Source organism: Coregonus lavaretus (genome assembly GCF_964263955.1).
Source record: "Coregonus lavaretus genome assembly, chromosome: 4".
Taxonomy (NCBI): Eukaryota; Metazoa; Chordata; class Actinopteri; order Salmoniformes; family Salmonidae; genus Coregonus; species Coregonus lavaretus.
Window position 1 is genome coordinate 5,167,236 of NC_139991.1, and position 22,445 is coordinate 5,189,680.

Consider the following 22,445-nt stretch of genomic DNA (forward strand, 5'->3'; position numbering starts at 1 on the left):
TAAAAGTTAAGTAAAAAATATATATTTCTAAAATGTAACATTAAATTAAAAAAGTATTTGTCTGTTTTTGCAATATACTGAACATTCAGATTGTCACATAAAATATTTCAAACTCCTGCAAAGTTTCATATTAGAAAACATAGCACGATAATTAAACACGAGGCCAATTCCTCCAGATAAATCCTTAACTCAACACAAGTGCAGTTGCTTTAACTTCTACAGCGTTCAGTTTTTTGACAGGCATGTCCAAGTCAAGTCAGCTCGGTCATAGGGCTGGGGTGATAGTCCATAGAGCTGATGCTAGCAGAGCAAAGTCAGGACCAGTAGTAGTACCAGACCCAGACCAGGAAAGGGTAGGTGGTGAGAGGCCAGGCCTGTGACCCCCCTGTCCAGCTGTAACTGGTACTGCACCAGGGTCCTGCGGTAGCCCCTCTCCTCAGACACACAGCTGTATGTTCCCTGCTGCTCAGGGCCCATGCTCTCTATTAGCAGGAGACATTGGTCCTCTGACTTTGTGGAGATGCACGGCGTTGCTGTGGTGTTGCCATGGTGCCTCCAGCTGTACTCAGCGTGGCTGGACAAGGTTGGGCAATGGAGGAAGTACTTTGAAGATAGAGGAACTCTGATTCCATCTACAGCACCAACTGATGACCCTGGAAAGTAAACTAAGAGCAAAACATTGCTTTTTAGACTCCCATAGCTAACCATTGTGGATGGTTTCCATCCTTTATTATAGTACTTGGTCATAATAAGGGGTTTGTATTTGTACAAGGATGGCTGTAACACACTACACACCTTTACTTGCAGTAAATCCTCTGGATATGTTGCTGCATACCTGATGGTTCCCGTTCTCCACATCCTGAATTGTATCACTGTAAAAAGACAAGCATATATGAGTTAAGGAGTCTCAACCAGCAACTCAACCAGCAAATGTACCGGTTTATTGTACAGTAGGGTGTAGGGTGTCTACCTTGTGGTTGGCAGAGAGATAGTTCTTTGAAACAGAGGAGCTGTACTGAAACCACATAGTATCACACCAACGGAGCATAGAGCATTTGACTACACGACAAGGTGGTGTGTAGTATCGTGTGTGTGTAGCGTGTGTGCATGTTTGGGGGGAGTGTAGAGGAGGAAGTGTAGTATACTTTTTAACAGCAGGTGGGGATCAGAGTGAGGAAGTGAACTAACATTTTCCTCTGACACACACTGCAGACATACTTGTAAGTATGTCACGTTTAATCAAATGAAGTATATTTTGTTTGCTTTCATGGCCTCATCTGACACCACATTTGTTTGAAGTACATTTTGTTTGTTTTCATGGCCTCATCTGACACCACATTTGTTTGAAGTACATTTTGTTTGTTTTCATGGCCTCATCTGACACCACATTTGTTTGAAGTACATTTAGTTTGTTTTCATGGCCTCATCTGACACCACATTTGTTTGAACAAGGGCCATGTGTGTATACATCATTCTGGAAAAACTACCTCTGGCCATGTTGAGCTGAACTGATGGAAAATAAGGTCTAGCATAATGTCCAAACTAATGCACCACTCTATATTTGCATTTTTGACAAACACTATGAAGTGTTACAACAAAACTGTATAAGGCTCACAGGAAACCACAGAGAGGAAACCAATATGTTGATAACCATTAATGAGAAATCTATTTTCAAATCACTACCATTAAATATCTATACAGCGGATGCTATAAGCTGAAAGCAGGCTGTGCTTGGTCTTACTTTGTAGCTGTGGTGCAGCGATGGCCGTCCCAGCCGCAGTAAGGGTCTCTGGCCAAAACACAGTCTTCACACTGGGCTCCATACTGATCACAGCTGCCCAGGTCAATCTGAACCAGCTCTTTGCTGGAGGCCACATACAGCTTTGCCTGGAACACAACACCACAAGAACATTAGAAAAAAAGGAGCTATCTAGAACCTAATAGAATAACCCCTTGAAGAACCCTTTTTGGTTCCAGGCAGAACCCATTTGAGTTCCATGTAGAACTATTTACACAGAGAGTTCTACATGGAACCCAAAAGAGTTCTATGTGGAACCAAAAAGGGTTCTCCTATGGGGACAGCCGAAGAACCCTTTTGGAACCCTTTATTCTAATATTGTAGGGAATACTGGAACAATGACTGTTGACTGCAGAAGAAAGTTACTGGCTTACAATTAGAACACCACTTCTTCTACAATATTATTATAGAGATATAAATATAGTTGTTATGGTTGCAGTTGTTCCTGTCTATTGTCTCTCTCCTCCCGTTCAGACCTCTGGGACAAAGTGTGGTCGGATTTTGGAAACCACCTTCCGATGTGGGCGCATTGGAGATGGATATTACGTAACAGCCTACAACATTCTGTGTATTTGAATGAGGCATGCAATTTTAAACCTGTGGCCAATACTTATTATTAAACTAAATCCCAATGCCATCAAATGATATGCAGACGGAATGCATTTTAAAGGACAACAACATCTGTAGTTGAATCATCAAACGTTCAGCCGTGATCAAATAACTGATCCACATGTTAAAACATGGTATGAAAGGGATCTCTTTGACTATTGTCTATTCCACTCCATGTTTTATTACTACATTGCTACCACTGTTGGATCTCAATGGGGAGGTTTCTGTGTGGGCTGTGTTCCTTGACTCACCGTTGAGGAGTGTAACATCATACTGAGGATGTGTGCCCTGTAGTTAAAAGGTTGTAACTCAGCGATGACGAAGGCCTGACCATCCCTCTCCAGAACCTTATGAATCCCTCCATTCTCTAGTGTAGACACACACACACAGCCAGTGTCAAACAGCAGTCATCGATCATTGAGGATATGAGTGAGAGTCAAACATTACAAAAAAAAGGTGTGGGTAAGAAATGTCAACAGTCCTTTAAATGTTTCATCATAACGTTGAGACATCCTCCAGTAATATATTACACCACTCACAGTACAGATGCATGGTGGGGCATAGACTCACCCTGAGGATACATATCTATGACTATCTATGACTATTGCTACAGTAATGCTTCTGATACTGTACTTCAATTACATTCATCAGTCTCATGTCTGGGTTGTATTTCTCTGACACTAAGCACACCCTACAAACTGTTGTGCAGGTGTGAATCTCGAGTTAGGGTTGAAGTCTCTGTGTGCCAATTTGAGTGCAATGATGGGAAATGAACTCTGGTTTCCTAGCACAGTGTGATAAGACTATACTTCCACTTAGTTACTTCTCTTTTTTAAAGTTCAAAATAAACTGTTCAGACAGGCCTTTTTTTTACACCTTACAAAAGATCAGTGTCAGTCAGTCAGCGTGAAAAAAAGTGTCACTTTACACCCTCTAGTACCATGAATGGTCAATATTATTTCAACCTTCTGAAAGCCTCTGTCTCTTGAAACTGGTGTGATTATAAGATGGACATTTTCTCATCTCATCCACATTCCTATAATTATACTGTACATAAACACGATACAGCTCCCTATCATCACTTGCTGCAGGGTCATAAGAGGTGTATGTTAAAGGTCTCCAAACATCTCCGAAGGCTAAGGTTTCCCGTCATTCCTTTCAGACTGATCATTTGTGATTCATCATCTAGAGATCAAAACTTCTCACCTAGAGACAGAAACAGGACATTCCATTTGTCTTGGACTCTATCCATGCGGATGTGGTGGTAATGGCGGTGAGTGACCAGGAGAGGCCCACTGGTGACCCACTCCTCCATCTCTGAATGCTTGTCCACCATCTTCAGGACTTCCATTGGGAGTTTAGTGCTGTCTTTAACACACTACAAGAGGATGGACACTTTTATGTATACTTCAACATACAAAGATATACACAGAATACAGTCCAATATTGTAGACATACAGAGTAAAGGAGTAGAGCTGACTAGAAAGTTGAGTATATTGTTGAGCATACCTCCCCAGGTCGTGGGTTTGTAACGGGCCCTGTGTGTCCCTTGAAGTTGGACGTTTTAAAGATGCGGTCAATATCTGCTATGGTGTAGACACATACAGCACTCATACCCCTAGGGATAGACACAGAGCTCAGCAAGTTTCAACTATACCCCTTACTAAAGATCTCTTTCACAATGTTTCACAACATCTGCTTTCAGTAAAGGTCAGAAGATCAGATGACTCTCGAGATCAGAAAAGGAATATGAACTGTAACCAAGTTACATTTAAAGAGGGGAAGCACAACCCAAACTTCCATGTGATAAAAACAAAACAAAGAGTACGACATTTTGGTTTTCTTAATCGTTAAAACTCCTTATGTCACTTTCACTTCGATGTTTTATCTTTCAAATTAGATTTTTTTTCTTAACGGCACTGCAACGTCATGTCATAAACTGTACTATGAGTCCCTGCTCCCAGAGCCTGTTGTGTTGCTATTGCTGATTTGTGTATGTTACTAAGGTCCATTATGATCTATCTACAGTATGTCGTCCTACCAGCCATTCCTGAAGAGTGCGTAGACCCTGGTATCCTGCCACCTGTCTCCCAGAACAGTGTTCATGTCCACTAGCTGGGTGAAGTACAGCCTGCTGTCATGGTCTCCACAGAAGAGCCTGGTACTCAACTTGGAGGTCCACCTGAACTGCAGATAGGACTTAGGTCCTCCAAGATCGGCCTGGAACACACATCCAACCACGGACATGCTAAGATAATCACAGTGGGCAAGTGCACACACCACTTAAAGGAGCCCCCCAATGAAAATAGTCTTAATTAAGGGCTTAAATGGGCAGAAATGGAGTTGGTGCCACATATGAAAGATCTACAAATATTTTCTGAACTAAACTGCAGCACTGGTGATTACATACAGTGAAGGCATGATTCATGTTCTACATTCATGTATGTAGTGCTTACCATGCAGACTTGAGCAACCCGGGAAACCCAGAGATCAGAGTCCAAACTCGGGTCTCGGGTCTTCTCTATGTAGAAGGCGTATAGTCTGTCCTGCAGATTATCCTCTCTCTGTCCACTAGCCACCAAACTCACATATCTCTGTTCTAGGGAAAATAACAGGATAAATCATTAAATTCAATGGACAGTCTGATCAGATATACAGTACTAAACAAAACAATGTCAGGCCACGTCTTGTTCTCTCACCCTGATCCATACCTGTTCCACTTTTTTCTGTCCATAGTCTGTTCTTCCCAAACCTGTGGATCCCCACGGAACCCTCTGTGCCTGAGTGAGTGGTGTAGAATTCCTCTACTTCAGCAGAACCTGGAGACACAACACATTAGCTCAATAACCAAACCAGTCATGAACATTAGGTCATATTATAGAGTAATGATTTCCAATGAGACATTTTCCTCACCAATGAGGAGCGATGGCTCGCTTTCATTTATGTGTTGTTTAATGTTTTGGATGCCCTTGGATCGAGTGCAGTTAAACGGGTCGTCTGATGGGTTCTGCAGTGGAATAGTTTTGTGTCAACACGCCAATGGCAAAATGGTACCATGAAAAGTCATGTATACTTATATAATGAAAAGTATGTCCCATACCATGTAACAGCACAATGTCTGTTGTTGTCCATTGGTTCCACACAGGAACAGTTGGTTTGGATCTTTAGTCTTGTGTAAAACAGTGATGTTATAGTGACAGTCCTGAAGTACAAAACAGAACTGTGTTACATCGTTGTATGCAAATTATTCTATGTGCAACTTTAGTAATGAACTGTACTATAAAACCAACATCCTCTCATCTTCTCAGATACTCACTGGTGATGCGGGATCATTACTTCTACATCCCTCTCCAAACACAGGACGCTGCAAAGGCAATCATTAAAAATATTGTACAGGTACAGATGTAGGATCTTAATTTGAGACAGTTTAATACAGCAGGAAAATACTCATGCAGCAACAGGACATGTGAATTATTATGTGGATTATATAATTAATGGACATTTTTTGAAGGCGTTGATACATTTTTCGTTAGGGCAAATAATGTGATATTTTAAAGTGGAAATTACTAACTTTAAAACCCTTTTTAAACCTTGAATATACTACAAGTTTGCATTTCCTGATGTGCAGTAAAATTCTCAGCAACATAAGAGTGATCAAATTAAGATCCTACATCTGTACATGTAGAATACAATGTTCAATACATCCTTTTCAACATAATCTAGTCTACAGTATGTAAGAGGGGAAGGACTGTTTAGCTAAATATTTACTGTAACAATATCAATAACCCTCCCTCTGTTATTACCATCAATTACATTACAGCAACTGAATTGGACAATCCTACTTAGAGCACGACCTGAATAGAGCTAAATCAATATAAAGCAACACAATACACAAGTAACTCAGTCATACAACCTTTATAGAGGTCAAACTGTGGAAGTCTGTCTGGAACATGTTTCTATGGCCTGCAGCGTATACTATGTTGTCTTGAGGGCCCTGCAGGAACTTTATATGGTTGTTATTCCCAGACAGATGGATTCTTAGGAAGCTCACATCTGAGGACACAGAGATATAAATCATTAAGTAAACATATGACTGGACTGGAGATGTGTTCACGCATAAACTGTGCTCATTGAGATTACACTCTGGAACTTCTGGAACTAGGAAGACTTCTTGGAAACCATGATTCCATTGGCTAAGTGGGTTTAGAAGCAAGGTACAGGCAACACCTGGATTGTGGGTTTGAATCCCTCATGGGCCACATACACTATATATACAAAAGGATATGGACACCCCTTTAAATTAGTGGATTCGTCTATTTCAGCCACACCGGGTATATAAAACCGAGCACACAGCCATAAAATCTCCATAGACAAACATTGGCAGTAGAATGGCCTTTCTGAAGAGCTCAGTGACTTTCAACGTGGCACCGTCATAGGATGCCACCTTTCCAACAAGTCAGTTTGTCAAATTTCTGCCCTGCTGGAGCTGCCCCGGTCAACTGTAAGTGCTGTTATTGTGAAGTGGAAACGTCTAGGAGCAACAACGGCTAAGCCGTGAAGTGCTAGGCCACACAAGCTCACAGAACGGGACCGCCGAGTGCTGAGGCACGTAGCGCATAGAAATGGTCTGTCCTTGGTTGCAACACTCACTACTAAGTTCCAAACTGCCTCTGGAAGCAACGTCAGCCCAAGAACATTGGGAGCTTCATGAAATGGGTTTCCATGGCCGAGAAGCCGCACACAAGCCTAAGATCATCAATGTGCAATGCCAAGCGTCGGCTGGAGTGGTGTAAAGCTCGCCGCCAATGGACTCTGGAGCAGTGGAAACGTGTTCTCTGGAGTGATGAATCACGCTTCACCTTCTGGCAGTCCGACGGAAAAATCTGGGTTTAGCGGATGCCAGGAGAACACTACCTGCCCGAATGCATAGTGCCAACTGTAAAGTTTGGTGGAGGAGGAATAATGGTCTGGGGCTGTTTTTCATGGATCGGGCTAGGCCCCTTAGTTCCAGTGAAAGGAATTCTTAACGCTACAGCATACAATGACATTCTAGATGATTCTGTGGTTCCAACTTTGTGGCAACAGTTTGGGGAAGGCCCTTTCTTGTTTCAACATGACAATGCCCCCGTGCACAAAGCGAGGTCCATAAATAAATGTTTTGTCGAGATCGGTGTGGAAGAACTTGACTGCCCTGCACAGAGCCCTGACCTCAACCCCATCGAACACCTTTGGGATGAATTGGAAAGCCGACTGCGAGCCAGTCCCCGCAGCAATGTTCCAACATCTTGTGGAAAGCCTTCCCAGAGGTCTGGAGCAGCAAAGCAGGGACTAACTCCATATTAATGCCCATGATTTCGGAATGAGATGTTCGACAAGCAGGTGTCCACATACCGTTGGTCATGTAGTGAACACTGAGTGTACAAAATACTAGGAACACCTTCCTAATATTGAGTTGCACCCCCTTTTGCCCTCAGAACAGCCTCAATCGGCCAGGGCATGGACTCTACAAGCTGTCGAAAGTGTTCCACAGGGATGCTGGCCCATGTTGACGCCAATGCTTCCCACATTTGTGTCAAGTTGGCTGGATGTCCTTTGGGTGGTGGACAATTTATGATACACACAGGAAACTGTTGATTGTGAAAAACCAAGCAGCATTGCAGTTCTTGACACAAACCGGTGCGCCTGGCATCTACTACCATACCCCGTTTAAAGACACATACATATTTTTCTTGCCCATTCACCCTCTGAATGGCACATATACACAATCCATGTCTCAATTGTCTCAATGCTTAAAATTCCTTCTTTAACCTGTCTCCTCCCCTTCATCTACACTGATTGATTTAACAAGTGACATCAATAAGGGATCATAGCTTTCACCTGGTCAGTCTATGTCATGGAAAGAGCAGGTGTTCCTAATGTTTTGTACACACAGTGTATACTGATATTGTCAGAGTTAAATAAAAGAAGGTAACCAGTGACCGAATTTGAATAGAGTTAATGTTGTGCCAGATGAGTTTATCCTTCTATCTTTACCGTAGCATAGCAGATTTCCATATTATTATAGGCCTACTATCCCTTTATCTCACCACTGTGAAGGGCTGTATGATATCGCACGTACATTCCAAATTAAATGTTCAAGCTCAGTATTAATGTAGGCTTGTATGAGTATGAATTGTTTTTGTTCCTTACCAGAGTTGTCTAATGACAAAGGTAAGAAATATGGTTCATGTTCTTGTACTTTTGGAGAAGCGCAAAAAGGATCCTACTCTCTTTAATTTCTCTCCCTTGAGTCGGAACGGTGCTATGCCACACCCGTCGCTATGGGCGGGCCATAGGGGGCCGGGCCCACCCCCAAAAATGCTTGTGCCCCCCCCCCCCCCCCCACTTGAGGGAATGTATTATTAAATATACGTACTGTAGGCTAACCAGACGAGCTAAACCACTTCTATGCTCGCTTCGAGGCAAGCAACACTGAAGCATGCATGAGAGCACCAGCTGTTCCGGATGACTATGTGATCACGCTCTCCGTAGCCGATGTGAGTAAGACTTTTAAGCAGGTCAACATTCACAAGGCCGCAGGGCCAGACGGATTACCAGGACGTGTACTCCGAGCATGTGCTGACCAACTGGCAAGTGTCTTCACTGACATTTTCAACATGTCCCTGACTGAGTCTGTAATACCAACATGTTTCAAGCAGACCACCATAGTCCCCGTGCCCAAGAACTCTAAGATAACCTGCCTAAATGACTACCGACCCGTAGCACTGACGTCTGTAGCCATGAAGTGCTTTGAAAGACTGGTCATGGCTCACATCAACAGCATAATCCCAGAAACCCTAGACCCACTCCAATTTGCATACCGCCCCAACAGATCCACAGATGATGCAATCTCTATCGCACTCCACACTGCCCTTTCCCACCTGGACAAGAGGAACACCTACGTGAGAATGCTATTCATTGACTACAGCTCAGCATTCAACACCATAGTGCCCTCTAAGCTCATCACTAAGCTAAGGATCCTGGGACTAAACACCTCCCTCTGCAACTGGATCCTGGACTTCCTGACGGGCCGCCCCCAGGTGGTAAGGGTAGGTAACAACACATCTGCCACACTGATCCTCAACACGGGGGCCCCTCAGGGGTGCGTGCTCAGTCCCCTCCTGTACTCTCTGTTCACCCATGACTGCATGGCCAGGCACGACTCCAACACCATCATTAAGTTTGCCGACGACACAACAGTGGTAGGCCTGATCACCGACAACGATGAGACAGCCTATAGGGAGGAGGTCAGAGATCTGGCCATGTGGTGCCAGGACAACAACCTCTCCCTCAACGTGACCAAGACAAAGGAGATGATTGTGGACTACAGGAAATAAAAGAGGACTGAGCACGCCCCCATTCTCATCGACGGGGCTGTAGTGGAACAGGTTGAGAGCTTCAAGTTCCTTGGTGTCCACATCACCAACGAACTATCATGGTCCAAACACACCAAGACAGTCGTGAAGAGGGCACGACAAAGCCTATTCCCCCTCAGGAGACTAAAAAGATTTGGCATGGGTCCTCAGATCCTCAAAAAATTCTACAGCTGCACCATCGAGAGCATCCTGACTGGTTGCATCACCGCCTGGTATGGCAACTGCTTGGCCTCTGACCGCAAGGCACTACAGAGGGTAGTGCGTACGGCCCAGTACATCACTGGGGCAAAGCTTCCTGCCATCCAGGACCTCTATACCAGGCGGTGTCAGAGGAAGGCCCTCAAAATTGTCAAAGACTCCAGCCACCCTAGTCATAGACTGTTCTCTCTGCTACCGCACGGCAAGCGGTACCGGAGTGCCAAGTCTAGGTCCAAAAGACTTCTCAACAGCTTCTACCCCCAAGCCATAAGACTCCTGAACAGCTAATCATGGCTACCCGGACTATTTGCACTGCCCCCCCACCCCATCCTTTTTACGCTGCTGCTACTCTGTTAAGTATTTATGCATAGTCACTTTAACTCTACCCACATGTACATATTACCTCAACTACCTCAACTAGCCGGTGCCCCCGCACATTGACTCTGCAACGGTACCCCCCTGTATATATAGCCTCCCTACTGTCACTTTATTTTACTTCTGCTCTTTTTTTCTCAACACTTTTTTTGTTGTTGTTTTATTCTTACTTTTTTGTTTAAAATAAATGCACTGTTGGTTAAGGGCTGTAAGTAAGCATTTCACTGTAATGTCTGCACCTGTTGTATTCGGCGCATGTGACCAATAAAATGTGATTTGATTTGATTTGATTTAATAATAATTGTGCCCTGCCCTCCCATGCATTTCATATGCCCCCCTTAAGACTGAGGTCTGGCGACGGGTCTGTGCTATGCCAAAATGTGGACAGCCTGTGGACAGCCAGAGCCCAGTGCGGTATATGGCTGGGAAAACGTACCTCAATCCAGGGATGGAATATATCGTTATACTTCTAATCATCACGAAATTATGAAAGGTGAATCGAGAAGATTGAAATACTGCTGGTTTTGAATTAAACTGCCATTTTCGTCACCATGCTAGGCTAGCTAATGCTAAAGCAACCCATTGGATTCAACAACACTTCCGGTAGCTACTCACCCCAACTCTAGGCGTCGCATTTTAATGGAATCCAATGGGCTGCTATTGCATTAGCTAGCCTAGCATGCTGGCGAAAAACGGCAGTTTAATTAAAAACAAGCATTATTTCAATCTTCTCGATTCGGGATGATTATGAGTACAACGACATATTTTTCACATTCCGGCATAGCACCACAGAGTTTCTAAACCCAGAGATGCAACATTGCGAAACAGACCAAGGACGGTTGGACAAAACGGTTTGGAGAGGCTCAAGGAGAGACGCTGTCTTTCACAGCGTGCAGGTCTAGCTAGTTTGTGGCTGAAGGTGGAGGAAAAACAATGTCTTAACAGACAGCTGTGGGATAAGGAGATGTATACTTGGATGGCGGAGGGGGAATGAAAGGAAAAAGAGAGGCAGAGGAGGTCTAAGAGAGAGAGGGAGGAAGATTGTGAGCTTGAGTCTGGAAGAAATAGCGGGAAAAAGGGAGCAGGTTTGGTAAAGAAGAATGGTAGGAAATGTAAGCAAAGTGAGCTGAAGACAGGAGGAGAAATGGAAGTGAATGAGGGTGAAGTATCGGAGGTGGTAGGTGTGGTGAAGTACTCGGAGCCAGAGGCTTGCACAGAGGGTCAGGATAAAGATGAGTCTGTGACAGTAGGAGTGAAGTTTTTGGAAAAACTGAACCCTTGCCTTTTGGCTGATCCATTTGTGGTTTCAAGATGGGTGAAAAAAGCGTTGGGTATAGTGGAATCGGTGAGGGTAACCAGAAGTGGTCTAGTGATAATTGTTTGTGTTTCTGTTGGGCAGAGGGAGAAGGCGCTCAGAGTTAAACAAATGGGGGAAAGAATTGTGAATTGTTTCGCTCTCAAGAAAAGGGCGCCATTGAAAGGAGTGATTACTGGGGTAGCAGTAAATGTAAATGTGGACCAACTGATGGGGAAGATTCCCGGTGTTTGTGATGCTCGTCGTTTGGTGCGATGCAAACAGGGTGGCGAGAGTGGGGAAACAGAAGAGTCATTGTCTGTTCTTTTGAGTTTTGAAGTTGAGTCTTTACCTGACAAAGTGAAGTTAGGATATATAGGTTATCCTGTACAAGTTTATGTGCCGAATACATTACGATGTTACAGGTGACATGGGCATGTGGCAGCAGTATGTTGGAGGGAGGTTCCAAGGTGTGAGAAGTGTGTAGAAGGGCATGAAACAAAGGAATGTGTAGCATTGGGGAAAATAATGGTATGTGCTAATTGTAGGGGTGGCCATGGGGCTGGGGATCAGAAATGTCCCGTGTGAGAGAAGCAGGTTGAGGTTTCCAGGGTAAGAGTAGTGAAGAAGTTGTCATATGCTGAGGCAGTGAAGAAAGTAGAGGAAGAGGGTTCAAGGGGGGAGTGGTGAGAGTAGTAGATTTGTACCAGTACAGAGGGATAGGCCAACAAGTGATATATGTTTCAGTAAGATTAGATTTTTAGCGGTAATAGCAATGGTTATTAATTGTACTGCAGGGATGGAACGCAAGTCGAAGAAAATTGAGGTTGTGGTGGCAGCTGCAGAAAGGTATTTGGGTGTGCGAGACTTGACATCAGAAGAGTTACAGGGAGTGTTAAGTGGTGATGTCCCATCATTTCAGGTTGAGGGCATGAGGTAGGAATGAATATATATATAAATAGTGGAGAAGGGTGGTGATAATTATTAATAATAATTTTGAATTTGTGAGTGTAGTGTTAGATGGTAGGGTATTTCTTTATTTTATTTTATTTTTCAAGCAAAATATAAGGGAGTTGTAATGCAACAAATTGGATGCCAACTGCCGTTAAACCTCATTGAAGAAGAAGAAGAAGAAACAGACCAAGAAGACCATGCTGTGGTTTGGGGTTTGAGAAGTCAATGAGAGAAGTGAAATGTCTTTAAGTAGTTGAACATGTTATTACTCCAACCTTGTGAAAGTGACAAAATGACACATTTTAAATTCTGTCAAAAACAACTTTATATCGAAGGAGTGCCTTTGATTTGACGGCCTGCAGATGACCGTTAGACTCGATGACGTGTTCTACGCATGAGTTTAGCTAGCCAACGTCGCCATGACATCGCCTACAAGTGCTCGCTGCTCACTCGTGGATTGCGTCCTACCTGACAGGTCGCTCCTACCTGGTGGCGTGGCGAGAATCTGTCTCCGCACCACGTGCTCTCACCACTGGTGTCCCCCAGGGCTCAGTTCTAGGCCCTCTCCTATTCTCTCTATACACCAAGTCACTTGGCTCTGTCATATCATCACATGGTCTCTCCTATCATTGCTACGCAGACGACACACAATTAATCTTCTCCTTTCCCCCTTCTGATAACCAGGTGGCGAATCGCATCTCTACATGTCTGGCAGACATATCAGTGTGGATGTCGGATCACCACCTCAAGCTGAACCTCGGCAAGACGGAGCTGCTCTTCCTCCCGGGGAAGGACTGCCCGCTCCATGATCTCGCCATCACAGTTGACAACTCCATTGTGTCCTCCTCCCAGAGTGCAAAGAACCTTGGCGTGACCCTGGACAACACCCTGTCGTTCTCCGCTAACATCAAAGCGGTGACCCGATCCTGCAGGTCCATGCGCAACAACATTTGCAGAGTACGACCCTACCTTACACAGAAAGCGGCACAGGTCCTAATCGAGGCACTTGTCATCTCCCGTCTGGATTACTGCAACTCGCTGTTGGCTGGGCTCCCTGCCTGTGCCAGTAAACACCTACAACTTATCCAGAACGCTGCAGCCCGTCTGGTGTTCAACCTTCCCAAGTTCTCTCATGTCACCCCGCTCCTCCGCACACTCCACTGGCTTCCATTTGAGGCTCGCATCTACTACAAGACCATGGTACTTGCCTACGGAGCTGTGAGGGGAACGGCACCTCCTTACCTTCAGGCTCTGATCAGACCCTACACCCAAACGAGGGCACTACGTTCATCCACCTCTGGCCTGCTAGCTCCCCTACCTCTACGGAAGCACAGTTCCCGCTCAGCCCAGTCAAAGCTATTCGCTGCTCTGGCACCCCAATGGTGGAACAAGCTCCCCCACGATGCCAGGACAGTGGAGTCACTGACCACCTTCCCGAGACACTTGAAACCCTACCTCTTTATGGAATACCTGGAAAAGTATAAAGTAATCCTTCTTCCCCCACCCACCATAAAAAAATAAGCAGTGGGAGAAGATGGAATGATATGCATGTTGGCCGAAATTCTGCTAATTTTCTCATCAATGAAACATTTGATCTCAATACAATTTTCTGTTCCCAAAACTAGAATATGTTACGAACAGAGTGGACTATGTTTTGTAGACTTTACTCTTTGCCAAAGTTTTAAAAAATAGCTTTGTTTCGAAGGAGCGCAAAGGCAAATTGAGTTATAGCACACGCGCACATCACAGAGTAGGCATTCCCTAATGGAAGTATGCGCATCCCCATGCTAGAACGCACCAATAGGATCTTGCTAGCTCGTGCTTGGCTCTGCCCACCTCCATGTTTGTTCTACCCACTATGACTCATTTGTTCCCATTTGAAACGAAGGTCTATGGTCTTTCTTGGTTTAGATATACAAATCTTTGGTACTATACTGTCTATGCAACGTGGTCTCAGAGCATTTCGTATTATTCTGTACGTAACTCCGAGACACTCCATTTAATATGTTACGTTTGGTATGGTATGTATTAATTTGTGGATTTCTATCATCCATTTCGTATGATATGTTATGAATTTCAATTTGTATGATATGTTACAAATTCCAATTCGTACAATATGCTACAGTTTGCAATTGTCCAATATGTTATGAATTTGCTAAATATACAACTTCTTACGAATTTCAAAACATATGATATGTTACAAATTCCAAGTTGTACATATACATATACATATACGTCATTTAGCAGACGCTCTTATCCAGAGCGACTTACATGAGCAATTAGGGTTAAGTGCCTTGCTCAAGGGCACATCGGCAGATTTTTCACCTAGTCGGCTCGGGGATTAGAACCAGCGACCTTTCGATAACTGGCACAACGCTCTTAACCACTAAGCTACCTGCCGCCCCGTAGTGGCTAACGTTAGCTAACGGTGGCTAGGTGGCTAAAGCTAATGTTAGCTTACGTTAACTAGGCTAGAGGTTAGGGTTAGGAGTTAGGTTAAAGGGTTAAGGTTAGGGGAAGGGTTAGCTAAAAGGGTTAAGGTTAGGGGAAGGGTTAGCTAACATGCTAAGTAGTTTCAAAGTAGCTAAAAAGTAGTAAGTAGTTGCAAAGTTGCTAAAATGCTAAAGTTGTCTGTAATGAGATTTGAAGATGCAACCTTTGGGTTGCTAGGCATTCGCGTTATACATCCACCCACCCTCATTTTTTTCTGCCTTAAGTAACCTTCTGTCTTATGTAACCATACGAAACATAACATATAAAACGTACTAATTTCAGTGCCCCGGATTTACTTTTACTATGTTACATCTAGTCTATGAGACCAGTCTGGTCTTTGATAGCACAGTTCCAAATCATGAGAGGAACGTGATAGAGAGTCCGGTCCTTTTGGCTATTGTGGACTCAATACACTTTTCCTCTAGATATTTTAGTATTGAATATAAATCAACTCCTAATATGCCTAATCATTCAACCCCTGCTGTCATCATTCAATAATTGTACTAATGATTTAAAATAAAAAGATTACTTTACCTTTTTCTGTCAATGTCACCCTCGGTTTGTGGGTAAAGTCCGAAGCATTCAGCGAAAAAAATAATTGTCCTAAAAAGACTGCATAGAGGATGAGCGGACTCACGCTTCTCTGAGGCTCTCCGCAATTCATTACTTGAAACTGTAGGCGCGTTGTTTTAGCCTATGCTACAACACAAGGTTGGTGTCTATACAGTCGGGTCTTCCGTCTAGTCTTCACTCTTCAACTTCATCAGAGATACGTCTCTTTCTCTCTGCCTTCATTTCCACTTGGGGAAACAGGTACAGTAGCCTAAAAGTAGCTTAATTGCTCTGTAGTGAGCTCAGTAATATTTTTGATAGACTACGCACTTGATTTGTATCGTACTTTATGCGAAGCGATGTCTTTACTTTTTGAGAACCTTCTATTGGCCCCTATAGGTGCGAATTCCTACCCGCTAGATGTGCATATTATGTAGCCTAAATTCAGAGAAGGCTACACTAGTATAGACTAAACAGTAGTCTCTTACTCTCTTCCGACCCAGGTGCACAGAATATAATACATGAACTTCTGTCAAGGTAGATGTAGGTGGGTGTGAGTGGAATCAGGCGCAGGACGCAGTACGTTAGTCCAACAGACTTTAGTGATGCACAGCAAAACAAACACGAAATAACTGCCCTGAGGCAAAAGCTCCGCACGTAGGCGAAAACACAAGCGCACAAACAGGTGCGACAAAATACTCCAAAACTAAGGAGCAAAATAGCTCAACCGAGCAAACAGTAAATATCCAGCCTACCGGCACGACAGTAAAACAAACACTAGACAAACACAACGAGAACTTATAGGACACTAATTACACTAAACGATAACAGGTGTACAACAATCAGACAAAAGCAAACGAACATAGAAACATACAACGGTGGCAGCTAGTATTCCGGAGACGACGAACGCCGAAGCCTGCCCGAGCAAGGGAGAGAGGCAGCCTCAGCCGAAACCGTGACAGTACCCCCCCCTTGACGCGCGGCTCCAGACGTGCGCCGACTCCGGCCTCGGGGACGACCAGGAGGACGCGGAGCAGGGTGCGTCGGGTGCCCACGATGGAATTCCGTCAGGAGAGACGGGTCCAAAATGTCTCTCCTCGGCACCCAGCACCGCTAGATATTGGAGACCCCCCTTCCGACGTCTCGAATCCAAGATGGACTGTACGGAGTACGCCGGTGCCCCCTCGATGTCCAATGGGGGCGGAGGAGTCTCCCTGATCTCACTTTCTTGGAGTGGGCCAGCTACCACCGGCCTGAGAAGAGACACATGGAACGAGGGGTTAATACTCTTATACTCAACAGGTAGTTGTAATTTGTAACACACCTCGTTCAACCTTCTCAGGACTTTAAATGGCCCTACAAACCGCCGACCCAGTTTCCGACAGGGCAGGCGGAGGGGCAGGTTTCTGGTAGAGAGCCAGACTCGATCACCAGGTGCGTACACCGGTCCCTCACTGCGGTGGAGATCGGCGCTCGCCTTATGACGTCGGAGGGCCCGCTGCAGGTGGACGTGTGCAGCGTTCCATGTCTCCTCCGAGCGCCGCGCCCACTCATCCACCGCAGGAGCCTCGATCTGGCTCTGCTGCCAAGGTGCCAGAACCGGCTGGTAACCTAACACACATTGAAAAGGGGTTAGGTTAGTGGAGGAATGGCGTAGGGAATTCTGGGCCATCTCGGCCCAGGGAACGTACCTTGCCCACTCCTCCGGCCGGTCCTGGCAGTATGTTCTAAGAAACCTACCCACATCCTGGTTCACGCGTTCCACCTGCCCATTACTCTCCGGGTGGTAACCCGAGGTGAGGCTCACCGAGACCCCCAACCGCTCCATAAAAGCTCTCCAGACTCTGGAGGTAAATTGGGGACCTCGATCAGACACAATATTCTCGGGTACCCCGTAGTGCCGGAACACATGGGTGAATAGTGCTTCGGCGGTTTGCAGGGCAGTAGGAAGGCCCGGCATAGGGAGCAAACGACAGGCCTTAGAAAACCGGTCCACAACGACCAGTATAGTGGTATTCCCCTGTGAAGGAGGAAGGTCAGTGAGGAAATCCACCGAGAGGTGAGACCATGGTCGTTGTGGAACGGGCAGGGGTAGTAACTTACCCCTAGGCAGATGTCTAGGCGCCTTACACTGGGCGCACACCGAGCAGGAGGAAACATAAACCCTCACATCCCTCGCCAACGTGGGCCACCAGTACTTGGTACTAAGACAGTGCACTGTCCGGCCGATACCAGGGTGTCCAAAGGAGGGTGACGTGTGAGCCCAATAGATCAAACGATCCCGAACCTCGAGCGGAACGTACTTCCGACCCTCCGGGCATTGAGGTGGACTAGGGTCGGTGCGTAACGCCCGCTCGAGTTCAGCATCGACCTCCCACACTACCGGTGCCACCAGACAAGACTCCGGCAGTATGGGAGTGGGCTCCACGGACCTCTCCTCCGTGTCATACCGCCGAGACAGTGCGTCTGCCTTACCGTTCTGTGACCCAGGGATGTACGTGATCTTAAATGTGAAACGGGTCAAAAACATATTCCACCTCGCCTGGCGAGGGTTCAGCCTCCTCGCTGCCCGGATGTACTCCAGGTTACGGTGGTCCGTCAAAATGAGGAAAGGGTGTTGAGCCCCCTCAAGCCAGTGCCTCCACACCTTTAGGGCCTGTACCACGGCTAACAACTCCCTGTCCCCCACGTCATAGTTTCGCTCCGCCGGACTGAGCTTCTTGGAATAAAAGGCACAGGGGCGGAGCTTAGGTGGCGCGCCGGACCGTTGCGACAGCACGGCTCCTATACCGGCCTCTGACGCGTCCACCTCTACCTGAAATGGCAAAGAGGGATCCGGATGTGCCAGCACCGGAGCCGAGGTAAACAGGTCCTTCAGCCTCCCAAACGCCCTGTCCGCCTCGGCTGACCACTGCAGACGCACCGGACCCCCCTTCAAAAGAGATGTTATGGGAGCTGCCACCTGTCCAAAACCCCGGATAAACCTCCGGTAATAATTCGCAAACCCCAAAAACTGCTGCACCTCCTTCACAGTAGTTGGCGTTTGCCAATTACGCACGGCTGACACCCGGTCTACCTCCATCTTCACCCCTGACGCAGACAACTGATAACCCAAAAAGGAGACCGACTCCTGGAAGAACAGACACTTCTCTGCCTTGACATACAGGTCGTGCTCCAACAGTCTCCGCAACACTCGGCGCACCAGGGCCACATGCTCGACTCGGGTAGGTGAGTACACGAGAATGTCATCGATGTACACGACCACCCCCTGCCCCTGCATGTCCCTGAAGATCTCATCCACGAATGATTGGAAAACTGAAGGAGCGTTCATCAACCCGTATGGCATGACAAGATACTCGTAATGGCCCGAGGTGGTACTAAAGGCTGTCTTCCATTCATCGCCCCCCCTAATGCGCACCAAGTTGTACGCGCTCCTGAGATCTAATTTAGTGAAGAAACGCGCCCCGTGCAATGACTCCGTCATGGTCGCAATCAGCGGGAGTGGATAACTGTACTTCACCGTGATCTGATTGAGACCACGGTAATCAATGCACGGGCGTAATCCTCCATCCTTCTTCTTCACAAAAAAGAAACTCGAGGACGCAGGGGAAGTGGAAGGCCGTATGTATCCTTGTCTCAGAGATTTGTCTATGTACGTCTCCATAGCTCTCTTCTCCTCCTGAGACAGAGGATACACATGGCTCCGTGGGAGCGCAGCTCCTGCCTGGAGGTCTATCGCACAATCTCCCTGCCTATGGGGAGGCAACTGCGTCGCCCTCGACTTACTGAACACAATAGCCAAATCCCCATACTCAGGGGGAACGTGCAATGCGGGCACCTGGTTTGGACTCTCCACCGAGGTAGCCCCTATGGAAACGCCTAAACATCGACCCACACACTGGGCAGACCACTCCATCAGAGCCCTCTCCTGCCACGAAATAGATGGGTTATGGGTACTCAACCAGGGCATGCCCAGCACCACCGGATACGCAGGCGAGTCGATCAGAAATAGCTGGATCATCTCCTGATGACCCCCCTGCGCACACATCCTAAGTGGCGCAGTGACCTCCCTGATCAAGCCCGCACCAAACGGACGGCTATCTAGGGCATGAACGGGGAAGGGAACGTCAACAGGGAGAAGGGGAATCCCTAAGGCTAAACAAAACTTCTTATCAACAAAATTCCCAGCCGCGCCTGAATCTACCAGCGCCTTATGCTGGGAATGAGGTGCTACCTGTGGAAAACGCACAGATATACAGAAATGTGCAACAGAGAGCTCTGGGTGAGTGGGGCGCCTACTCACCTGGAAGGACTCCCCAGTGCGGGACCTGTCGTCCTCTCCCCAAGGAGGCCATCCCCAGCACCTAGCCGCAGTGTGTCCTCCCCGACCACAGTTGGTGCAGGAGATGGACCCCCTCGTAAGCCGACCCCTCCTCTCTCTAGCTCCAGCGCCCCCGAGCTCCATGGGGCACGGCTCGGAGGCGCTGGAGGGTGAAATGGACGGACCCCCCTCGGAACGTCCGCGGGTAGCTAGCAGGGTATCCAGCCTGATGGACATGTCGACCAACTGGTCGAACGAGAGGCTGGTGTCCCTACAGGCCAGCTCCCTACGGACGTCCTCGCGTAGACTACATCTGTAGTGATCGATGAGAGCCCGCTCATTCCACCCTGCATCCGCCGCTAGGGTACGGAACTCCAAGGCGAACTCCTGGGCACTCCTCTTCCCCTGCCTGAGGCCGACCAGACACTCCCCCGCCGCTTTCCCCTCCGGGGGATGGTCAAACACCGCCCTGAAGCGGCGGGAGAACTCGTCGTAGGTGATGGTGTTCGCGTCGATCCTCCTCCACTCTGCGATGGCCCATTCCAAAGCCTTCCCGGAAAGACAGGAGATCAGGGCGGACACACTCTCGTGTCCCGAGGGCGCCGGGTGCACGGTGGCCAGGTAAAGCTCCACCTGGAGAAGGAATCCCTGACACCCGGCCGCGGTCCCATCGTAGGCCCTCGGGAGCGAGAGTCGAACTCCTCTGGGTTCCGGAGCGGGAATGGGCTGAGTGGCCGATGGTGCGGGCAGGGAGGATGGCGGTGGAGGAGTCCCTCGGGTCTCCCAGCCTCGGATGGTGGTGATCACCTCCTGCAGTGCGGACCCCATCCGCAGGATCTGGTCATTCTGCTCACGGACCCTGTCCTCCAACGTCGCCTGTGCTGCTGCGGCTCCTGCTGATTCCATCGAGTAGGGTGTGTGATTCTGTCAAGGTAGATGTAGGTGGGTGTGGGTGGAATCAGGCGCAGGACGCAGTACGTTAGTCCAACAGACTTTAGTGATGCACAGCAAAACAAACACGAAATAACTGCCCTGAGGCAAAAGCACCGCACGTAGGCGAAAACACAAGCGCACAAACAGGTGCGACAAAATACTCCAAAACTAAGGAGCAAAATAGCTCAACCGAGCAAACAGTAAATATCCAGCCTACCGGCACGACAGTAAAACAATCACACACAAACACTAGACAAACACAACAAGAACTTATAGGACACTAATTACACTAAACGATAACAGGTGTACAACAATCAGACAAAAGCAAACGAACATAGAAACATACAACGGTGGCAGCTAGTATTCCGGAGACGACGAACGCCGAAGCCTGCCCGAGCAAGGGAGAGAGGCAGCCTCGGCCGAAACCGTGACAACTTCATTTGGGCAAATGTTAATTATGTTTAAACTGGAAAAAGAGCTGAGCTGTCATCAAAAGCCAAGGGGGTTTGGGCTACATTCATAGCACAGGATCATAATGAGCCCATTTGTCATTTTAGTGCACTAAACAGGTAGGTGTAATAAACTATACTAAACAAAAATATAAACACACCATGCAACAATTTCAAAGATGTTACTGAGTTACAGTTCATAGAAGGAAATCAGTCAATTTAAATAAATAAATTAGGCCCTAATCTATGGATTTCACATGACTGGTGTGGTAGAAATATTTAACTCAAAAGTATCTCTCAAAAAAACGGAGCTTGTGAATTCAGAATATTCTTTATTATAGCGCAACAAAGCCAAGCTGGTCCATGGAGCAACTGCCTGCCCTGACTCTGAGCTCTCCTTTTACACAGAATCAATGCATAGTCATGTTTATACAACCTACACAGTTACTCCCTTATATGCACATTATTAACATATTTCAGTGCCACACCACCACCATTTTCCAAAATCCCTTACAAGGGCTACGTGCGCTTCTCTAGGTTGGGCCTCTGTCTCTTAACCTATTATATTGGTGGCATGACTCAGACACTTTCTTAAAAAATAATATACATACACACATTAAAGAACAGTTACACACTGCATTTACTATATTCACTATTCAGGCATGCATCTGGATTACAAAGTATCAATCATGTTTACTATGTTTTACCTTTATCATTTCACAACATTTGTATTAGAAAATTATCTATACTGGGCAGGGGGGCCGCCATGGGTTTCCCCACAAAAGGGCTTTATTACAGACAGAAATTCTCCTCAGCACTCTCCCTCCCCCTCTTCAGATGATCCAGGAGGTTAAGAAGCCGAATGTGGAGGTCCTGGGCTGGCATGGTTACAAGTGGTCTGCGGTTATGAGGCCACTTTGATGTACGGCCAAATTCTCTAAAACTACGTTTTTTGGTAGAGAAATGAACAAGTCTCTGGCAACAGCTCTGTTGGACATTCCTGCAGTCAGCATGCCAATTGCATGCTCCCTCAAAACTTGAGACATCTGTGGCA

At 46.6% G+C, this 22,445-nt stretch overlaps 1 protein-coding gene across 1 annotated transcript; it reads right to left on the bottom strand.

Moving 5' to 3' along the window:
• Window positions 1-15,916, bottom strand: LOC311127110 (semaphorin-7A-like). The gene is made up of 14 exons (XM_084158873.1): window positions 15,671-15,916; window positions 6,321-6,460; window positions 5,724-5,771; window positions 5,508-5,609; window positions 5,321-5,414; window positions 5,119-5,226; window positions 4,864-5,006; window positions 4,449-4,627; window positions 3,917-4,025; window positions 3,614-3,785; window positions 2,659-2,774; window positions 1,742-1,887; window positions 796-872; window positions 1-665 (listed from the first exon to the last, which is right to left on the bottom strand). Exons 1-14 carry the CDS (start codon window positions 15,798-15,800, stop codon window positions 301-303), a joined length of 1,929 nt encoding a protein of 642 aa, XP_084014999.1. The 5' UTR covers window positions 15,801-15,916; the 3' UTR covers window positions 1-300.
• Window positions 15,917-22,445: the final 6,529 nt, after the last annotated feature.

Coding starts and splice junctions, on each gene's coding strand:
- LOC311127110 (XM_084158873.1), bottom strand. CDS start 15,800: ATGAATTGCGGAGAGCCTCAGAGAAGCGTGAGTCCGCTCATCCTCTAT. Junction 5,610..5,723: donor GTAATGATCCCGCATCACCA/GTGAGTATCTGA, acceptor TTTGTACTTCAG/GACTGTCACTATAACATCAC. Junction 5,227..5,320: donor CGAGCCATCGCTCCTCATTG/GTGAGGAAAATG, acceptor TTGTGTCTCCAG/GTTCTGCTGAAGTAGAGGAA.